The 23,518-nt window shown below is 38.2% G+C and overlaps 1 protein-coding gene across 1 annotated transcript in view; it reads right to left on the bottom strand.

The window, feature by feature from the left end:
* Positions 1-1,099: 1,099 nt before the first annotated feature.
* Positions 1,100-23,518, bottom strand: part of BMPR1B (bone morphogenetic protein receptor type 1B) — a 210,160-nt gene continuing 187,741 nt past the window's right edge. Inside the window, exons 10-12 of the mRNA XM_036764077.1 lie at positions 20,853-21,028; positions 7,019-7,149; positions 1,100-5,083 (exon numbers count right to left, since the gene is read on the bottom strand). Of these exons, the coding sequence (XP_036619972.1) occupies positions 4,958-5,083; positions 7,019-7,149; positions 20,853-21,028 (433 nt within the window). The 3' untranslated portion in view covers positions 1,100-4,957. The remainder of the gene's footprint in view (positions 5,084-7,018; positions 7,150-20,852; positions 21,029-23,518) is intronic.

Below are 23,518 nucleotides of genomic sequence, written 5' to 3'. Positions count from 1 at the left end.
CCAATACCTTGTCCCCAAGTCCAAAAACCATGGTATAAGGACATCCAGCTACACTTCCCTCATTCTTTCTCATTCTGGTACATGAATTAAATCAATACTAATATTACTACTGTATACTGCTACCATGATGGTGCAAGACCTCAGCACTTCATACCTGCTGTTCCTCACAAAACAAACGCCATTTCTCAACCCAGTCTTTATACTGGCTGTCCTTCGCGCCTAGACCTCTTTTCTTCCTCATCTCTGGCTCTTGGCTCCCCTGACTTGCTGCAAATCTCAGCCAAAGTCCCAGCTTCTAAAGAAGCCTTTCTAGGTCTTCCTTAGCCTTTGGTCTACTCCTGAGATTAACTCTAATACTTAGTTACATCCATACTCTCTGTCTCTCTCTGTCTCTCTGTCTCTCTCTCTGTGTGTCTCTGCCTCTCTCCCCTCCTAAGTCACCATTCCCTTCTATGTATTATCCCTCCCCTCTATTAGAATGCAAGCTTCCTGAAGGACAGGGGCTCTCTTCACCTTTATTTCTATTTCCAGGAAGATATAGAAATTCCTGTAGATAGCTGACACATAGACAGCATTTATTAATTTTTTAAATTTATTCATTCATCTAATCTAATCCCCTCATTTTTTTAGATGAAGAAACTGAAGCCCAGGGTGGTTTAAAGAGACAAGTCTCACCCACTAGAATTAGGATCTGAATTAAAGTCCTTTCTCTCCAAAGGTGACATTCTTTTTTCTGTATAACACTGCCTTTTTTAAGGGTTTTTTTTTCCAGAATTTTAAGAGCTAGAATTTCTAGTGCTGATGAACACAAATAGTATAAGAAATTCCAATATTTTCTCCCACAAACGCTGCTCATTTTCATGTAAAACCTGAAAACCCATCCCCATGCTCAATCATCAATAGCCCATGATCCTCTTAACTATATCAGGCATAAATTTAATTGGGTGTTTGTAAAGAAAATGAAACCTTGCATTGGTTACCCTCTCTTTTCATTCAGTCATCGAGTGTGTAAAAATATGTTACATGAAAATATAATACAAAATAAAACAAAACTTTTTTTCAAAAAAGAGAAGTCACAACCAAAGATAACAGAGGCTTGTTCTTTCCATGGGGAGAATGAGACCATTTTATTTGGGGGGAATGTTAAAACAAAGCCATATACAATTTGTACCAAATACAATATAACTGTTTGTTCCCTATTTCTGAATAATTACAGTATATACAGATTCATTAAGGCACTGGTTCCCCAAAAGAATACAAATTAGTCTTCTTTTGAAACAAATTAAAAAAAATAACCAACTTTTATAAAGCCACCAAGTTTTCTCCAAAAGAAATGGCATTGTTTATTACAGGAGAAATCACAAGTGCTAAATGTCACGTCTTCTGATGTCCTTTCCCAGACTGAAGCTTCTATACATACCACTCAATTCCCTACACACCTGTAACTTAAATTACATCGTCAAGTTTTCAAAATCACCCTTCTCTTAGGACCTTTGCACATACCCTTCAATAAAAAAGTATACTGGAAAATACTCAGAACATAAAACATTGCTGTTTCTAATTGAACACATAGGAAAAGTGTCTTCAGTCACTGAAATGTAGTTACCATCTCGGACTAGTTGCAATTTTGATGAAAATGTTAAACAATGCTGACCTTGGCACCAGTAAATAGAATCTGGGAGCACTGTGCAAGGCTGCCTCCCTCAGGCATTACAGAGGAAAGGGATGGTCATTAAGGCTTGCTGTGTTAACTGTTTTGTTTTGTCTTTTCCTGAAAGGCCAAAGGTCTGTCTCTTCATAAATGATTCTGGAGAATCGCAACTTAAAATTTAACAATCTATGTATTATCATAAATAAATATTATGCTTCATTTAGTGCTTTATCATCCATAATATCTTACTCCCTAATCCACATACTGGAGTTATTCCAGACTCCAAATTAAACATAATACATATTTATACACACACACACACGCACACACACACACGTGTGTATGCGTGTATAGGTATATGTACACATACATATACACACACACACACATAAATCTGAACATCTTAACATACAAACATTACATTATCTACCAACTGATATCCTAGAATCCCTTCTTTTGAGGGGAGGGGGGGAAAGTTTAAATTAACTTGTAGTTAAGAATAATCCTGAAAGTAAACAATCAACTGATAGAAACATTTTCCAGGTTATTCCCTCTTCCTCTTTATAACAACATCTGCCCAGCTACTAGATCTTTCATAGAAATAAAAATAAAAGTATTCTATATTATGGTGTTTTGCAAGTAGTTTGATTTTTAAAAACAATTGCTGTAAAAATGTTGTTTCTGTAACAAAGGGAAAGAATTATTGATAAACTATTATAAAGTTTTACATAAGGTAAGCTCTAATCAGTCTTTTCTTTAGTATCTAACTAATATCTTCAAATTTCTATAGTGATTGAGATTGGTGATTAAAAAGGTCTTAATTCAACAGAGTAAATAATACATACAATTTGAGGGCAGTAATTAATTATTCCCTATTGCTATTTTTATTAGCAACTCTGGGATAAACATCTAAATTCACTTTTCAATTTCTTCAATACTTCAAATGACTCATGATTTCAGAGGATTCAAGTGATGTGAAAGTGAGTTTGAGTTTTTATTTGAGAGAAATTATTCTGGCTACAATTCTAAGGTGACTAAAGGGTTGATCAGGAAGGACATAAGGGACATTTCTTCAGAGAAATAACAAGTTTAATTTGGGAAAGACCTGAGTAATTAATGTGCTGTGGCCAGAAAGCCCCTTTACAAATACTTCACTGTTTGACTGTAGCAACCAACACACTTGTTTCCGAACAACTTGGCCTTCACATATAAAGGTTCTCTGCAAATTAGACATATTTTAACCTATTCTGATGCAATGAACAGAATACTTTCACAAAAAAAAAAAAGGAAAAGCAAATTTATCTTATGCTAACATCTGGCATTTTAGTTTCTACTGAGTTTATTTTAGTTATGACTAAAGCAGCATTTAGATCTTTTATTCAAAACCAAACTATCCACAACTGCCTCTTAAAAAAAAAAAGGTAGAAAAGCATCAGCAGCAAAAAGAAGTACTTCTTTCCAGCTGTGATAAAATCTGGATGGAAGGCACAGAACAATGAATTACGAAATATTGAACATAGTGCAATGCCACCAGCATGTAAGCAGACCGCACAGCTTCTTTTGGAGGATTTATTTTCTGAAAGAAACAAATCATCAGCTGCAGGGAAAAAAAAATTCTCTTTGATTTTTTAAGCAGTCGTCGAGTTTTCAGCAATCTTTTGTCTCTGTGAAGTCCCTGGCGAATAACTCTATAGCAAAAAAGCATGACATCACACTGCCCCCTGGTGGCTCTCTTAAAAGATGGCTAAAACCCTAGGAATTTACCCTGTCTCTCAATTATTCTCCTTCTAAGAAAATCGTGGAAATAGAGAATTCTGATGACTTGAGGAGGATGGCTAAAACTTAATTTTACAAAGCTCTACTGGTTTTTTCTGAAGAGTACTGGCTCTAATAATGATATTATCCATGGAACTCAAAAGCTAAAAACCCCGAAGTAGAGGAGACAATTTGTAAATGGACAAATGCCTTCGGAAGAAATAAATTAAAAAGTGAACCTCATCCCAAAAGATTAGAATAATTAAAATAAAATAAACCAGGTCAACATTCCATATGTGAAGTCAATAACTATAATATCCCCTGGGATGTGGAAACAATATACTTGCACCAAGGGAAAAAATCCCAGCAGCCATCATATTTGGGGGCATTCCTAAGTTCCCTGTTGTCCCTTTGGAAGGCTGTATTTTTATATTTCTAGTTGGAATTCCATGAATTTAATCCCACAAATTCCTCCCTGGCCATCCCCTCCCCTTATTGATAAGAAATACACCATGTGAGATGCTTATTCTTATGCTTCTAGGTTTGGCTCTTATACACATATAAAGAAACAGCATACTTGCTTTGCCTACTCAACAACAAAGGAAAATCTTCCTTCCAATGCACCTTCTCTTCATCCCAAAGGATGGTAGTTCCACTTACTGTTGCTCTTCCCTGCAGGGAGGAGTAACTCTGTGCTGAAGTCTTCAGTCACTTTCACAATGAAAATTTTAAAAAAAGAAGAAAAAAATCTTTGTTTGGGTTCAATGAAAAGGGGTGCTTTTCTTAGTAACTGTGTAACAGAATCAAAAGTGTGAGGAGTTTCTGAACAATAACAATGCCATTTACTTACTTTGCCTCAATTCCTACAAACTGCATTGACTGGTACAATGGTTTCACATTCTGTGAAACTGCCAAAGACCACCTGTAGATAGCTGAAATTGTGGTCAGTCATCAGCTGGCTGCTAGTTATGCTAGCAGGGACACTGACCTCAGCAAGCGCAACTCCCACATCTGGTGCTAGGCAATGTGGTCTTTGGAGGCAGGAGACAGGTGCCTTTTAAGATATATTACAACTTCTCAAACATCATGGACTCTCTTTAGGTTTGCTTGGAATGCCATATTCTCACAAATGAAAAAGAAAGTGATTCTGTTTTTCCCTTCAGGCACCATTTTTGGGTAGCTGTCCTTTGTATTTTGTTTTGACTGCAACATCATATGCGTTTACATTGTGTTTTATTTTGAAAAAAAATTAAAGAATTTTTTGTCTTAAAAAAATCCCCAAATACAAGGCTTTCACAGAAAGCAACATGTATCATTTTTGCATCAGGTACCCAAGTGGTCTTCCCTTCCTGCAACCAGGCCCCTCGAGCCTGTGATTGGCAATGTCACTCTTTGTCCAGGGTTTTCCCTGAGAGCAAGTGGCCTGATCCTGCTCAGGAGCAGGATGTCATTCAAGATTGGTACTATGGAAACATCTTTAACATCTTCTGCTTTGCCAAAAAAGGAAAAATACGTGTTGGCCATCTCCAGATGTTTACTTTCTCCGTTCAATCAGAGTTTAATGTCCTGTGACTCTGACATTTTGGCAAGTGTTTTCTTAACCCGAAGGGCTGTGAGACGGGATGCAGGATTGTGGGCCCAGCATTCTGTCATGAGTTTCCCCATCTGCCGTAGACACTGTGGGGAAGAAATGGGAATATTAGAGCACAATTAGCAGACTGTGCTATGATCAACAGGGTCACTTCTTAGAATCTTTGAAGTTTGAGCATGAAAAAGATATTTCTCCTTTAAACTCTACAGGTACAAAAATCTTCAGCTCCATTTTGATTCAAGATTAAAGGATTAATGCACAGCTTTCATGTCATCCATGTTGTGATAGATCCAGACAGGTGGTTTTGCTGCCTACAGCATATTGGCTTTGTAACGCGGTATTAAACAAATATAAAAATATTCAGGGGATTTGCTTGGTTCAACGGCACGCTCCCAGATTGTTTACAACACTTTCTAAGTTTAACTCTTTTTGTCTAATTGCATATGACACAAAGGAGGAAGCTAATTCCCAAAGTACAGCTGCCTGCTACAATAACCACGTTAAATTGTACTATTTAACAAGATTAAGAACCTCTTCCTAGAACCACAGACATGGTCTCCAGTGCTCATGTGTGGTATATCAATTACTAGTCTCGCTTCATTAGAAATCCTTGATGCAAGAGTGTAGAATGCCTGGATGGTCATTTATTGGATGTGCTATAGTGGGGCATTCTTTTAGGGGTATGGCTTGGACCAGATGGCTACTGAGATCCCTTGAAACTTCAAAAGTCTATGATTTTGAATTTGACACTTTTCCCAGACTTCATCTCAGTCCTGTACACGTCACTATGCATTTCAGAAACTGTGCACAAGTGACTTGCCAAGGTGGGATAAGAGGATACTACAAGTCCTTTAATAAAAACAAAATCCATCTTTTTCCTTGAAGAATCATTAATTAACAGCAGTGTTTCTGTCTATGTCTACCATCTAGATACATGCATGTATGGAAAACGTACAAGGGTCCATGTCGGTGCGCTTTAAGAATCAAGCTACCACTATTATCATGATGGAATTGTGTTAGGTGGACAAAATGAGAATGTGTTATAAAGAGCCAAGAAAAGTGGATCCTGACATGGGGAAAAGAATGCTGCTCAACTGAGAAAGTTAAGCCCCCGTACAGGGATGAAATGACCAAAATTACACAAACAGCTTCTCTGGAACTAGTCACACTAACTTCAAACCTGAACTTGTCTTGTCTCCCTCTACTTCCTTTGCCCTTGCCAGTTTTCAGATCAGGTTGGCATTGCTTTATTATCAGTCTTATGAAACTGACCATTCACAGAATCTTAGGACCTGAGAGATGGAAGGGACCTTAGTGCCATCAGATCCAATCAATACTAGAAAGGAATTTACATGCTAATAATATACCTGACAAGTGACCATCCTGCCTCTATTGAAATACCTTTGAGAAGCAATAACCCACCATCTCTCAATTTCAGCTCATTCACTTTGTGATAATCCTTTCCCATTTCATGTTGTTAACAAAGGTGCACCACAACATTTTTAACAATCCCAACCTAATCTGTTTCTTGTACTTTTGAATGTCATATGTACCATAGTGCATCTGAATATGTTTTTTGCACATCTATGAGACAAGAAGTATAAAACTTCACCTGTTAGCATGCTGATCTCTTGGATCACAGAAATGGTGAAACCAAGTCTGTGTGTGGGGGTGGGGAGAGAATAATTGGTAAAATCAATACATTAAAAAAGTCACTCATGGAAATAACCTTGATGTAGCTGACAAGATATAAAAAATAAAATGTCAGCATTATTTAGCAGTGATGTAACCTGTCAATATCTCTGAGAAAGAACAGCATTAAATTCAGAAAATTAGACATTCAGTTAACACTCTAGGCTTTTGGATCTCCATACATTTTTCCTCCACTACATTGCCAACATCTCTTTTAAAATGAGACACTGCAATGAGGATTGGCACTTCAACAACAGGCTTTCCACACAAAATTGGCCAGACATCAGTCACTCTTGGTACCATATGGACAGGGGGCCTTTCTTTCATACCTCATCACTACTCCACCTGTTGGGAAAGGAGGGACGAAGTTTTTTGATGCATACGATCTCCCTCATATCTTCATAGGAGGGGTCACTGGGTACCAGGTCATGGTAGGGAAGCTGGTATTCTTCTACTATTCCTAGAAAAAAAATGACTTTTGTTCAGTTATATGACTTTGAAATGGGGAGGGGGGAGCTAAAAGTCTAATTAAAATGGTAACGATCAATATTAACTACATTAGTACACAGTGCATCAGTACATATTTTTCTTTGGGAGTGGAAGAGCATGCAGATCTGTTTTGATAAATTGATCAATAAATTGATGCAGGGAACTCAGGGTGAGGAAATCCCCTCTACCAAAAACTGCTCTGCAATTTATAGTCTTAGAAAGTTGCCTGGCTCACTGAGAGTTTAAAAAACCTGCCAGGAGCATAAAGCTGGTACATGGCAGAGGTGGTTCTTGAACCTATGTCTTCATGACTCAAGACTGGCTTGCTATTCGCTATCCTGAGCTGTCTATTACTAATCTGATGAAGTGAAATGGAGACAAAGAGGCATGAATTCATGTGATACAGACTGTCATTCTTTCCTATTAAAATTAAGCATTCTTTAGAACCTTCAAAAAGGAAAACAGTATTTCAAAAGAAACATCACCATACATTATTAATTCTTTTCTAATGCTTCAGCCTAATGATGAAATTAATTTTAAATTATCATTTTATAAAATTTGGGGCATTGCAGTAGCCATAAAGTTCAAAACTGCTTTCTTATTTATCCAACATTTATGAGAAATTAGGGTTGGGCATGCAAAGATAGCATACGGACCCTGCTATTAAGACCCTTTATTATTAATCTATTGAAGGGGGAAAGTCATGTACAAAAGACATAGGATATAAGTGAGATGAGGGCTAATCTAAGGAAAGAAGTTCTGAGAAATCTAAGGACAGAAATAATCACTTTCTCTTAGTGATGGAGTGAGAAGTCAGGAAAGGTTTCACAGAGTAAATGCGACTAGAGTTGGGCCTTGAAAGAAGAAAGGGATTTCAACATAACTCAAAAGCAGGTTGGGGAAGGAGACCATCCCAGGCATGGGCAATGTTGTAAAAAAAAAAAAAAAGTGTTCAAGAGACTGTAGAAGCAGCACTAGGAAAAGAAACAGGTTAAGAGTTTTGCTGTGTTATGGTAATTAGGATGGGACTTTTTTGTTTTCTCTTTTAGAATGCTAAGGTAATCAAGTACCTTTGAAGGGTCTTGACTTTCAAATGTAAGGGCAAGCAAAGTGGACTTTTTGTTGTCTTTTGTTTCTTTGATTGAATCAAGTCTTTGACCTACTTAAGAAACAAGAAAGCCTAGTTCTCACAGGTTTGAGTCCATAGCTGTGAGGCCCTATGACCCTGAGAAGGGTATATAAGATCTGAGGTTGGCATTTTGTTTTGGGGTTCTCACTCACTGGAAGAGCATCCGGTGATTTGACCAGACGAGACTCTGAGTAGGCGCTGGAGCCTCCCAGCTTTGAAAACACAGATGCTGATGCCTCTCTCTCTGGAAACTATGATTTGTGATTTGGTTAGACAGAAATGTTCTGTTAATATTGTCTATGTGATTTTTGTTTTTATTAGCTCTGAAGTTCAGGGTGCTGGCTTTTCCCCCTGAACTAAGTGAATGGTATATGTATGTTTAATTAAAGTAAGATTGTTAACCCCTTCAAGTTGCTTTCCTTAGAAAAGCAGATCAAAGAAACTGTGCTGGCAGCCCTTCTGTGGGCTGTCGTTGTTGGGCTTTCACCCCCACAACAGCTGCTAGCAACACTGTTAAATGCTGGAACTCTATTAAGTCTCTAGGGCAGGGATGGGGAACCTGCGGCCTCAGGGCCCTCATGTGGCCCTCTAGGTGACCCAGATGATGTGGGTTACTGAATGAATGCCTGCATGATGGGACCTTAGTTAAGCCATGTTAACAATGATCAAAATTTGATCCAATAAATTCCAAACTTGTGAAAAGTATTATCTTGTTATAACTATGAGAGTTAGGAGAATTGTCTTTCTCTGACCTCTCACCCACCATTTCTGTCTCAGCCTGATTCCAAAGTAGGCCTTTGTGTTGCCAAGGTAGGACAGTAATCAGACTTGGGCCCCTATACATTACATACTTCTCATAACCTAGACTGTTATGGAACTTTGAGGATGAAACAGGTAGAGGGCCCTGAGGAATGGTACGGTTATATATGCTTTTGAAAAACACAAAATGAAAGGAAAAGTCATCAGTCAGTTTTATACATTAGCCCGTTCTTGAAGATTGAATACTTGTTCAGTATCTGGTTGGGGAACAATGCCAACATTAACTTTCTGCTTATACATTATACTGTACCTACTTCAAGAGAAAAATTTTCTACTCTCAAAGAGCTCATAAAAATTAATTTTCCAATGCATTTATGAGGCACCATGACTTTATGCACCATTCCAAGGTAGTCCAAATCTTTGTAATGAAGTTAAACTCTTGTATTAATAGAGGAAAGGACACAACCTGTCAAAATCAAAGTATAAAATGCTAAAATATCATGCATTGGTATTTCTGAGAAGAAAACCAGTACTGCAGAAGATAAGCTATGAACAAGCAGTTTTCAGAAAAAGAAATACAAACGGATAATCAATTTTTAAAAATGCTTCAATTACTAATAATCAGAGAAAAGCAAATTAAAACCCATGTTTCACCTCACACCTGAAAACTGGCAAAGATGAGAAAAGACAAAACTAATGCTGGAGTGGCTATGGAAAGATAGGCAAAGCAGATCTAGCCAACTGATGTAACCAGTCTCTAAAGCAATCTGGAACCATGCAAGAAGAGTCAATATATTGTTCATATCTTTTGATTTAGCAGCACTACCTTTAAGAAAACAAAGATACAGAAAGAAACTCTGGGCAGAGCCAAGATGGCGGCTGGAAAGCAGGGACTAACATGAGCTCCCCACTGAATCCCTCCAAAAACCTATAAAAAATGGCTCTAAACCAATTCTAGAACTGCAGAACCTACAAAACAGCAGAGGGAAGCAGGGCTCCAACCCAGGACAGCCTGGATGGTCTCTGGGTGAGGTTTATCCCACACGGACCTGGGAGCTGGGAGCTGGGAGCTGGGAGTGGAGCAGAGCAGAGCCCAGCGTGAGCAACTCAGACCAACCAGACCAGGAGCTGGGTGGAGTGGGCCCTAGCACCCTGAGTCAGTGAGCTGCGGCAGTGAGCTGCGGCAGTTACCACACTTCTCAACCCACAAACACCAAAGACAGCGGAGAAGGTTAGTGGGAAAAGCTTCGGGAGTGGAAGGAGTTCAAGGTTCTGCCACCACCCCCAGGGCAGCGGAGGTGGGGCAGCTATAGCTGCTGTTGCTTCCGGCCCCAGGCCCACCTGGTGGGAGGAATTAAGTGGCGGATCAAAGCAGGACTGCACAGCCTGCTGAAGATCTAAGCCTGGTCCGGGTTGGGGGTTCTTGGGGGAAGGAGGAGTGCTGGTGTGGCAGAGCTGGCGCATCCCCACCAAATGTGGAACATAGAACTCTTTAGTCTACAAGCAGTCATACGCCGCTGAAAAACTCAAGCGTCAAGTTAGTTGGTTGGGAATATGGCCAGGCAGCAAAAACACACCCAGATTCAGTCTCAGACATTGGATTCTTTCTTTGGTGACAAAGAAGACCAAAACATACAGCCTTAAGAAGTCAACAAAGTGCAAGAGCCTACACCAAAAGCCTCCAAGAAAAACACGAACTGGTCCCAGGCCACGGAAGAGCTCAAAAAGGATTTGGAAAAGCAAGTTAGAGAAGTAGAGGCAAAATTGGGAAGAGAAATGAGAAGGATGCGAGAAAACCATGAAAAACAAGTCAACGACTTGCTAAAGGAGACCCCAAAAAAATATTGAAAAATACAATGAAGAAAACAACACCTTAAAAAATAGACTAACTCAAATGGCAAAAGAGCTTCAAAAAGCCAATGAGGGGAAGAATGCCTTGAAAGGCAGAATTAGCCAAATGGAAAAGGAGGTCCAAAAGACCAATGAAGAAAATACTACCTTAAAAATTAGATTGGAGCAAGTGGAAGCTAGTGACTTGATGAGAAATCAAGATATTATAAAACAGAACCAAAGGAATGAAAAAATGGAAGACAATGTGAAATATCTCATTGGAAAAATCACTGACCTGGAAAATAGATCCAGGAGAGATAATATAAAATTATTGGACTACCTGAAAGCCACGATCAAAAAAAGAGTCTAGATATCATCTTTCAAGAAATTATCAAGGAGAACTGCCCTGATATTCTAGAGTCACAGGGCAAAATAGAAATAGAAAGAATCCACCGATCGCCTCCTCAAATAGATCCCAAAAAGAAATCTCCTAGGAATATTGTCGCCAAATTCCAGAGTTCCCAGATCAAGAAGAAAATACTGCAAGCAGCCAGAAAGAAACAATTTGAGTATTGTGGAAACACAATCAGAATAAGCCAAGATCTGGCAGCTTCTACATTAAGAGATCGAAGGGCTTGGAATACGATATTCCGGAGGTCAATGGAGCTAGGATTAAAACCTAGAATCACCTACCCAGCAAAAATGAGTATCATGCTCCAAGACAAAATATGGATTTTCAATAAAATAGAGGACTTTCAAGCTTTCTCAGTGAAAAGACCAGAGCTGAATAGAAAATCTGACTTTCAAACACAAGAATCAAGAGAAGCATGAAAAGGTAAACAAGAAAGAGAAATCATAAGGGACTAAAGATGAACTGTTTTGTTTACATTCCTACATAGAAAGATGATGTGTATGATTCATGAGACCTTAATATCATAGTAGCTGAAAGGAATATGTGTGTATATCTATCTATCTATCTATCTATATGTGTGTGTGTGTTTATGTGTATATGTGTATATATATACATATGTGAATGCGCATGTATGTATATATGTATGTGTGTGTGTGTATATACATATACATATATATATACATATATATATATATATATAAATATATATATATATATATATATAGAGAGAGAGAGAGAGAGAGAGGAAATAGGGTGAGTTGAAGATGAAGGGAAGATATCTAAAAGAAAGAAAATCAAATTAAGGGATGAGAGAGGAATATATTGAGAGAGAGAGATAGGGAGAGATAGAACGGGGTGGATTATCTCGCATAAAGGTGGCAAGAGGAAGCAGTTCTGGGGGAGGAGGGGAGAGGGCAGGTGAGGGGGGAATGAGTGAATCTTGCTCTCATCAAATTTTGCCTGAGGAGGGAATACCATATATACTCAATTGGGTATCTTACCCCACAGGAAAGAAGAGGGAAGAAGATAAAAAAAGGGGGGGATGATGGAGGGGAGGGCAGATGGGGGTGGAGGTAATCAAAAACAAACACTTTGGAAAGGGGACAGGGTCAAGGGAAAAAATTCAATAAAGGGGGATGGGTTGGGAAGGAGCAAAATATAGTCTTTCACAACATGAGTATTGTGGAAGGGTTACACATAATGATACACCTGTGGCCTGTGTTGAATTGCTTGACTTCTTAGGAAGGGTGGGTGGGAAGGGAAGAGGGGAGAGAATTTGGAACTCAAAGTTTTAAAAACAGATGTTCAAAAACAACAAAAAAAAGTTTTTGCATGCAACTAGAGAATAAGATACACAGGCAATGGGGTGTAGAAATTTATCTTGGCCTACAAGAAAGGAAGGGAAAAGGGGATGGGAGGGGAGTGGGGTGACAGAAGGGAGGGCTGAATGGGGAACAGGGCAACCAGAATATATGTCATCTTGGAGTGGGGGGAGGGCAGAAATGGGGAGAAAATTTGTAATTCAAACTCTTGTGAAAATCAATGCTGAAATCTAAATATGTTAAATAAATAAATTTTAAAAAAATAAATAAAAAGAAAAAGAAATCAAAGATACACAGAAAGGTTATAAGTTTTTTTTAAAAATTTGTAGCAGTGTGTAAGATATTGGTCTATGCCCAGTTTTTGCCCTACCATTTTCCAATTTTCCCAACAGTTTTTGTGAAATAGTGAATTATTAGCCCAGAAACTGGCCTCTTTGGGTTTATCAAAGAGTAGATTGCTAAACTTGTTGATTTCACCTACTTGTGTACCTATCCTATTCCACTGATCCACACCCCTGTTTCTTAACCAGTACCAGGCAGTTTTGATGACTGCTGCTGTGTAGTACAGTTTAATATCTGGTGTGGCTCAGCCACCATCTCTAGCATGTCTTTTCATTAATACCCTAGATACTCTAGACCTCTTGTTTTTCCAAATGAATTTTGTTATTATTTTGTCCAGCTCGGTAAAAAAAATTTTTGGTAGTTCGATTGGTATGGCACTGAATAGATAGATTAATTTAGGTAGAATTGTCATTTTTATTATACTAGCTCGGCCTAACCATGAGCAACTGATATTTCTCCATTTATTTAGATCTGATTTTATTCGCGTGAAAAGTGTTTCATAGTTATGTTCATATAGGCCCTGGGTTTGTCTTGGCAAATAGACTCCCAAATATTTTATAGTGCCTTCAGTAACTTTGAATGGAATTTCTCTTTCTATCTCTTGCTGTTGGGCTTTGTCAGTAATGTATAGGAATGCTGAGGATTTATGTGGGTTTATTTTATATCCTGCAACTTTGCTAAAGTTGTTTATTATTTCAAGTAGTTTTTTACTTGATTCTCTAGGATTCTCTAGATAAATCATCATATCATCTGCAAAAAGTGATAATTTAGTTTCTTCTTTTCCTATTCTAATTCCTTCAATTTCTTTTTCTTCTCTTATTGCTACAGCTAATGTTTCTAGTACCAAACTGAATAATAGGAGTGATAATGGACATCCTTGTTTCACCCCTGATCTTATTGGGAATGCATCTAATTTATCCCCATTACAAATAATGCTTGTTGATGGTTTTAGGTAGATGCTATTTATAATTTTGAGGAAGGTTCCACTTATTCCTATGCTTTCTAGTGTTTTTAATAGGAATGGGTGTTGTACTTTGTCAAAGGCTTTTTCTGCGTCTATTGAGATGATCATATGGTTTCTGCTAGTTTTGTTGTTGATATGGTCAATTATGCTAATAGTTTTCCTAATATTGAACCAGCCTTGCATTCCTGGAATAAATCCTACCTGGTCATAGTGTATTATTCTCGCAATGAGTTGCTGCAATCTTTTTGCTAATATTTTATTTAAAATTTTTGCATCAATATTCATTAGAGAAATTGGTCTATAATTTTCTTTCTCTGTTTTAACTCTACCTGGTTTGGGGTATTAGTACCATATTTGTGTCATAAAAAGAATTTGGTAGGACTCCTTCTTCACCTATTTTCCCAAATAGTCTACAAAGTATTGGAATTAGTTGTTCTTTAAATGTTTGATAGAATTCACATGTAAAACCATCTGGCCCTGGAGATTTTTTCCTAGGGAGTTCGTTGATGGCCTGCTCAATTTCTTTTTCTGATATGGGGTCATTAAGAAATTTCACTTCCTTCTCTGTTAGTCTGGGCAGTTTATGTTTTTGTAGATATTCATCCATATCTCTAAGGTTGTCAAATTTATGGGCATACAGTTGGGCAAAATAAGTCCTAATTATTGTTTTGATTTCCTCTTCATTAGAGGTGACCTCACCCTTTTCGTTTTTTATACTGGTAATTTGATTTTCTTCTTTCTTTTTTTTAATCAAATTGGCCAAAGTTTTGTCAATTTTATTGGTTTTTTCATAAAAAATGGTAGGGCAAAAACTGGGCATAGACCAATATCTTACACCATATACCAAAATAAAGTCAAAATGGGTTCATGATTTAGGAGTAAAAGTTGATACTCTAAGTAATTTGGGAAAGCAAGGAATAGTTTATTTATTAGATTTGTGGAAAAGTAAAGAATTCATGACCCAACAAGAGATAGAGAGCATTACAAAACGCAAAATGGATAATTTTGATTATGTCAAATTGAAATGCTTTTGTACAAAAAAAGCCAATGCAACAAGAATTAGGAGGGAAGCAGAAAATTGGGAGAAAATCTTTGCAACTAGTATCTCTGATAAAGGCCTCATCTCTAAAATATACAGGGAGCTGAGCCAAATATATAGGAATACAAGCCATTCCCCAATTGAGAAATGGTCAAAGGATATGAACAGGCAGTTTGCAGAGGAAGAAATTAAAGCTATCCACAGGCATATGGAAAAATGCTCTGGATCGCTGCTGATTAGAGAAATGCAAATCAAAACAACTCTTAGATACCACATTTCTCCTGTCAGATTGGCTAAAATAACAAATCAGGAGAATGATAAATGCTGGAAAGGATGTGGGGAAATTGGAACATTGTTGCATTGCTGGTGGAGTTGTGAGCTGATCCAGCCATTTTGGAGGGTGGTTTGGAACTATGCCCAAAGGGCCATAGAAATGTTCATACCCTTTGACCCAGCAATACCACTTCTAGGGTTGTATCCCAAAGAAATCACGCAAGCGCAAAAAGGAAACATATGTACAAGAATATTTATAGCAGCTCTCTTTGTGGTAGCCAAGAATTGGAAATCAAAGGGATGCCCATCAATTGGGGAATGGCTGAACAAGCTGTGGTATATGAAGGTGATGGAATACTATTGTGCCATAAGAAATGGGGATGATGCAGACTTCATAACAACCTGGAAAAACCTACACGACATAATGCTGAGTGAGCGGAGCAGAGCCAGGAGAACGTTGTGCACAGCCACAGATATATGGATTCCGTGAGGACCAACCCTGACATACTGCGCTTTTCTCAGCAACCTAAGGGGCAAGGACAACTCCAGGGGACTCACGATGGAGAATGCTATCTTCATCGAGACAAAGAAATGCGAAGTTTGAATACAGACTGAGGCACACTACATGCTCGCCTTTTCTGCTTCTCTTTTGTTTTTGTTTTTGGGTTTTTTTTTTTTTGGTTCTGTTTCTTCTTTCTCATGATTCATTCCATTGGTCAAAATTTTTCTCCACGACTTGACTAGTGCATAAACTAATTCAATGCGAAGTTATACATGACAGTTATATGATACTTCATGCCGTCTTGGGGAGGGAGGGGAGAGGGAGGGGAGAAAAACTGGAACTCAAAACTATGTAGAACCGTGTGTGGTAAACTAAAAATAAATAAAGAAATTTCTTTAAAAAAAATCTGTAGCAGTGTTATTTGTGGTAGCAAAAATGGAAATAAATTCAGTACATATCAACTGGGGAATGGATGAAGAATTTGTGAAATGGAATATTGAAATATTTATTGTACTGCAATAAATAATGAATTTGAAGAATTCAGAGAAACAGCATAAGATTTTTGCAGAGTGAAAAAAGTAGAACCAGGAAAAGGTCAATGAATGCAATAATCACAACCATAAAAGCCAACACCACTAAAATATTTCAGAGTCCTGATCAAAATGTGCAATATTGACTCCAAAAGACTATTTGCTCTAGAGGGAGAGAATTGGTAGACTGGGATCAGAATGAGGAATATAAAACATAGTAAATATATCAGTTACTTTTGCTTTGGGGTATTTCTTTACTACAAATGGAAATGAAGTGCTGTAAAAATAAATAATGAATTTAAAATCTATAACTAATTTCATTATAATTCTACTGCAGCTTCTTCATTAACTATCAGACTCTTCCAATATATTATTTCTTCCATGCATATATTTGAAATATCATTTTAAATCAAAACATTAGTCATTTAAGTCCGTGGATTTTTGAAGCATTGTGTGGTAGAAATATCACTGGCCTTAAAACTGGGGTCTGAATATGGTTTTTAAAAATTGTATGTCTCTGGGTATAAACCTCAACTTTCCTCAACTTTAAAATGCAAATAACAATACCTATAGCACTAATCTCACTTAGTTTTATGAAGTAGATCGCAAAACCTTATGAGGATCAAATGAGATTTACTCTCACAGTAACAATTAATATTTGAAATGAAAATTAAATTGTTTGTGCTTCCTTTTTTAAAAAATATGAATATTCGGCACAGAAGATGGATGAAAATCAACCAGCAGAAACAGCCCAAACAAACATTTATGGGGGAGGGGAACCTGTGATGAGCAAAGGATTGTGCTTGCCTCTGGGTATATAAAGAGGTCTGACCCTTTAGGGGCTTACAATCTACTTCTTAAAAACATAACATTCTAGAAGTATGGAAGGGACCATAAGAGTTCATTTGGGCTCCTCATTTCAATATGAAGAAACCAAAGTGTAGAGGGTGAATGACTTTAGATGGATGGACTGATGGTCAGTATCAGACCTAGACTTCAAGCTTTATTGATTCTTAGGCCAAAGAGATAGAACCCTGAAGTCAGTTTGTGGTTGTTGTTACTGAGTTGTTTCAGTCATGTCGAACTCTGTGGGACGCCACTTGGGGTTTTTTAGTCAAAAATACCGGAGAGGTTGGCCATTTCCTTCTCCAATTCACTTTACAGATGAAGAACTAAGGGAAACAGGGTTATGCGACTTTGTCCAGAGTCACATAGCTAGTAAGTGGCTGAGGTCACATTTGAAGTCAGGCCCTCCTTATTCCAGGGCCAGCATTCTATTCACTCTGCCATCCTGCTGTCCAGGATGAAGTTAATTATAGTGAGATGATAATATTTATGGTTATACTAATGGTAATAATCATATATGATTTCATAGTTTCTACTCAACTTTTTACACATTCTTATTTTATCCTCAAACTATCAGGACAAGTATCACTAACCCTTTTAATGTCTATTTTTGCTTTTCCTTGTACCTCTAACACAGCGCCTAGAACACACTAAGCACATAATAAATGCTTATTTATTGATTGACTGAGAAATACAGAATCCAAGAATGACTTGCCCATTGCCACATGGCTAACGCGGTACAAAAAAGAGGGCGATATTTGGAGTCAGGAGACCTGCCTTTGCATAGACTTTCTCCCAACTCTGGCAAGCACTCTTTCCTCACCTCTCTGGCTCTTGGAATCCCAAATGCCTATGAAGACTTACTTCAAGGGCCACATTCTCCTCCAGGCATTGGGTGGCTCTTCTCCATGTTTAAAGCTACATGCATGCCACAGCCTCATGTTTTAACTCTGGAGTTCTTTTTTTATGAGCATTTACTTCTCCATGTGACTTTAACGCCCGCCCCCCCCCCCCTGCAAAAAAAGTAAGTCCTTTGAGGGTAAGGATCATTTCATTTTGTCTTTTGTTTTCCCAGGACTTAGCGCAGAGCCATGCATATGCTAGGTACTTAATAAATGCTTGCTGCCTTGAAATGAACCTAGCATCTTAGAACACTATGTGTTCACAAAAAGATAACTAGCAATAGGAGAGAGCATGTGTTAAGTGCCAACTGAATGGAATAGACAATATTCTCCAGGAGCTGAGAGGAAGTTTCAGTTGCCAAACTTTGGGAAAGAGACGGCATTGGAGCAAAGGCTTGAAGACAGAGGACTCACGTAAGTTGAAGAAAACAAGGTATTATGGGCAGGGAAAGGCAGAGTTGGGTCACTGTGTTGTAATTTAATAAAAATGTACATTTAGGTAATAATAGCTCTGCAAAATGCTTTCCTCACATTCCCCATATTACATATGAAGAAACCAAGACTCAGACTACAGTGGACAGACTACTGGACTCAGAGACTTGGCTTCTGCTTTGGGCTTTGAGAGGCTCGTTTAAATTTTCTACAGTTTAATTTTCTTTATATCTACAATGAGGGAGTTAAAAATTGTCAGGTCCCTTCTGTGATTATCTCATGCACATGCCGTGTTGAGCGATAACCTAAGGATGAGAAGTAGTGTGATGCTGAGGATTGTGGGTCAGATTTGGAGTCAGGAAGACCCCCACACTTTGTATAAAGCCCAGCCAGGGAAAAAAGGTTTGGAGACAGAGGTCTGGAGTTTCATTCATGTCTCTACTTCTTTCTACTTTTGTGACCTCAGACAAATCCCTTTTCCTCTCTAAGACTCATTTTCTTTATCTTTCAAATGTGGAAAATAATTATCTGTAGTACCTACCCTATTATTTGTGAGATTCAAAAGAGAATATTTGTCATCTGTCTGTTTATCTAGCTAGCTAGCCATCTTAGAAACTTATTGCAATAGTTCAGGTTCTAGTGAAGAAAACTACACAACTCTGGCAAGTGATTGAGAATGACAACACAGTTGTGAACCTGGGTAGCCAGAAACCTGACAATGCCTTCAACAGGAATAGGGAAGTTTGGGAGATGGGAGAATTTTGGGGGAAATATCATGAGTAAAACTTTTTACATAATGAGTGTAAGAGTCTTTCGTGATATCCACTTTGAAATGTCCAACGATTTGTTGGTGATGTGTTGATAAAGCTAAGGAGAGATAAGACTTTAACTAATAGATCTGGGAGTCATGTACCCAGAGATGATCATTGAACTCAGGGGAGTTGATGAGGTCACCAAGTGGAAGAGTACAGAGAGAAAGGAGAAGAGAGCCCAGGAGCTGGGGAACATCCAACAGTTAGTGGTCATGACCTGGATGAAGAATCAGCAAAAGTGACTAAGAAGCAGTGATATGACAAGTAGCAAGAGAACCAAGGGGGAGCAGAGTCATGAAAAGCCAGAGAAGAAAGTATCAAGAACTATTATTTATCATTATTTTAATGAACAAACAAATAATCAGTGCAGTTTGGTGGCCACACAGAGTGTCTGGGATTTGAGGTAATCTTCAATAGCAGAATAAGAAGTTCTTTATTGAAATGCTGGCCCACTGAAAACAAAGGAAGCGTGTTAGGCAGCAATGACTTTACTCAGTGAGGTCAGTTAGGAAGCTATTACAGCAGTCTAGGAGTGATACCTCTTGGGATATATACAAAATGAGATGTACACATTTTTTTTCTTCCCAAAGTAGGGATGTTGTTTTGTTTGTTACCAAAACTTTTTTTTTCTTTTCTTTTTTTTCCAAAAGGAGGGCAAGGCCAGAAAAAAAGGTCAGACAAGGAGAAAGCTTTGAAAGCTACAAATTCATTTTTACATAGTTAAAAAGAAAAGGAAGCTGTACATTAAAAAACCCTACACTTTAATTTATTATCTTCTTTTTTCTGTTTCATGCTTATTAAAAATGAAAATGAAAATTAATTTTTGAAAATGTTAAAGGGATGGTAAAGGAGCAAGACTGGGACTGAGGGTGTTAGAACAGACAGAGATGAATTCTACAGAAATGACAAAGAAGAATCTACAAGATTTAGCTCCATGGAGTTGCAGAGCTATAAGGTATTCTGAGACCATGTAGTCCCATATCCTTATTTTGCAAATAAGGAACCAGAGATCCAGAGAGGTTAATGATTTCCTTTAAGGTCACACCAGCCAGTAAATGGTGGACCTAGCACAAGAAGCCAAGTGTCTTGGCTCCCAGTCCAGTGCTTGTCTATTAGACCATGTTGGCAGCTTGACTATCCAAGACAGTGGTAAGACTCAAGGATAATATTGGGGTTTGGCATTTTGGGGAGCAGGACACTGATTGAAAGCTGTCCTGCTTAGCAAGACAGAGAATCTGCCCCTTGCAGCCGAGAAGTCCTAGATTCAATTCTTGCCTCTAAAACGTCCAGGCTGTGTGACATGACACAGAACAAGTCATGTAACCTCTCAGTGTTCTGGGCAACTGTCTTTACAAGATTACTGACCCATATTGGTAGAGATAATTTCCTTCCCTGGGTGTTCTCTATACAAAATAAATTAATGGTCTAGGACCTATCTAGTCCCTAGGAGGCTCAAAGCAGAACCTTTTATCTGTCAGGGTGTGAGAGGTAGGGGTGGAGATAAATTCAGTTTTGAACTCTAAGAATCATCTTTGTGGGAACTCATGCTCTAACTATCCAACAATATTGTGATTACTTACCACCAGATACACATCTCCGGGCGATTTCCCACAAAATAAGGCCAAAACTGTACATATCTGCCATGATGTAGGACTGGAAGTGGTTCCGATTCAAACTCTCATCTAGCACCTCGGGTGGCATGTAACGTTTGGTGCCAACTCGAGTGTTGGGTGGGATGTCTACTTCATTGGTGTCACTGAGGGGAAAACACAGCACGGACATCAAACAGAAGAAAAACACAAGCAATCAACTTACAGTTAGAGCAAGGTCAAAAAGTACTGTTACAAAACAGTGGGGAAAGGAAAATCTTAGTGTGTGAACAAAGACTCTGCTTAGAGTCTTTCTAAGGCTTACTTGGCTGAAGCTGTATAAGTATTTAAATTCAGGCACAGGGAAGATAAGACTCAACAGAAATGCAGCTGGTAACATTTGGGATTTCATTAGCATTAAACTAATGCAGTTGGTAACTATCAAATATTCATTAAATGTTTAAAAACAGCCTTTCTCTGATTCACAATTTAGCAGATTTGCTATTAAAAGAGGATTTAGGAAGCCAAAAAAATCTTCTTTTCTTCCAAATACTCAGGAAAAGCATGACTGAGAAGAAGGCCCAGATCTCATTCCAGTCCTAGAATTTGACAGTGGAAAGCTCTCTGGTTTTCATCTGATCCAATTCTTTTATTTTATGGAAAAGACAAGTGTTGAAAAAAAAAAGATGACTTGTTAAAGTTTGCACTCTTAGTTTATGCAGAATTGAGTCTAGAATCTAGGTTTCCTGACTCTGCATTCAATTTCCATAACACAACTCTATCTCTGTTATATATTTTTCCTAAGTGTTCTAAGTATTCCTCACAAAAAATGTAAAAACAATTGCGTTATTATTGTGCTTTCAATCCTGGACCTCTGATTTTATAAGTGTGGGGAAATTCTAGGGAGGTGACTATCACTGCAGCTCAGAAACTGTTCTACTATTTAGTCTTAGCTCCCTGGGGGGCCTGAGAAATTAAACCACTTGCCCATGGTCACAGAGTATTAAGAATCAAAGGAAGAACTTGAACCTAGGTCTACCTGACTGATTCTAGCTCTCTCCTACCAGACAGACCAAAGTTTTGTGCCCCTCACAAAACAAATGGGGCTATGTCATAGGTTATGATTCCATTTCAACTCAATCTGACCTTGATCTTCTAAAGAGGGAAGCTGGACTTGAGTTAAGAGAATTTGGTTTGAATCTTGTTAGACAATACCAATTGTGTGACAACAGGCTTAAGGTTCCTGTACCCAAGTTTCCTCATATGTAAAATAGGACAAATTAGTGTCTTGCCTAATTGCTGTAAGCAAATCATTTGGAAAAGCTTAAGGAAGAAATTAGTGAAAAATTCATATTCAGTTAGTATTTATAACATGCATGTACAGATCACTACACATGTGGTGCAGTGGAGATGGAGTTAATACAAGGTAGTCATGCTCTCACAGGGTTCCTTGTTGTTATTTGCCCTTTATTTTCAAAGATGCCATGACTTGCAAGTGCATCGGATTTAAGTGGGGGAGGGTTGTGCAAAGTCACCAGCCTCACTCTCTCCTCCACAGCCATTTGGGTCCACTGGCGAGACATATATCTGGACGAATGGAGACTGCCCTGCACGGAGTTTACTGTCGTATAAGGGGCAACACATACTTACTTCAAAGATTCATGATTGCATCATGCAAATTCTCCCTTCACTGACAGAGGCCACAACGTTGCCTCCTTTTAGCAGGTTTATTACGTTGTTGGCTATCCAAAATTCATCATCTTCTGGTCAATCATCTCTTGATCCTTTCCAAACTTTGCTAGGCTGGTCCTCAAATGACTGACAGAATCTGTCACTGAGTACCTTGCACTAGAAGCTGATCCAATTTGGCGCTCTAAGGTCCTTAAAGCTGCCAAAGTTTGAACTCCATAGACATGGGCTCATGATCATCTCTAGTGCTCCGTGAAGGCCCATACATGAATATATGCAACTTAAAAGTGATACTAAAAGTGCATGAAAAAGGTGAAAAGTGCTTTGCTGAGCACTTCCCTAGGACCTAGGAAGGTTTTTCATGGAGGCCCTTTCTTTAAAAGATGGGTTGGACTTCAATGAAGGGAGAGCTGACAAAGGGGAATTCACCTTCCAGGCATAATAGCTGGAGCAAAGACCCAGAGGGAGGGTATGTACACTCCTTTTGACTTAAGTATAGAGTGCATGGTGGGGAGAAGTATGGCATAAGCCCAGAAAGGTGGATAGTCTAATACCATACTAAAAGGTTTGAACTTTATTCAGTAGGCACTAGGAAGCCCCTGAAGGATTTTAAACTGAGGAATAAAAGGACATCTTTGGATGAAGCATATTCATTTGGTGGCTTTGTCAATAATGGATTGGAAGTGGTGTGGAGAGTGAAGGTGAGAAAATCAGTCAGGGCTAAATCATAAAAACATAGATTTAAAAAAATACCATTGACTTGACCTCATTCGTTTGGTCTATGTGCTTTTGAAAATAAGGTCATGAATCTGTTTATAATTTTTAAAGGCAACAGGAGCTTTAAATGGGAATTTTTATACCTACCAATAATGTCTATGTAAGTCTGAACTGTTTATATCTATTCATAATTTTTTAAGTCACACAGCTTTATTTCTAAAACATCTTTAAAATCTGTTTCCCACCAAAAG

The sequence above is a fragment of the Trichosurus vulpecula genome, chromosome 6, assembly GCF_011100635.1.
Source record: "Trichosurus vulpecula isolate mTriVul1 chromosome 6, mTriVul1.pri, whole genome shotgun sequence".
In the NCBI taxonomy this organism is placed as follows: Eukaryota; Metazoa; Chordata; class Mammalia; order Diprotodontia; family Phalangeridae; genus Trichosurus; species Trichosurus vulpecula.
Note: the sequence above shows the minus strand (reverse complement) of the source record. Positions and strands in the feature narration are given on the sequence as shown.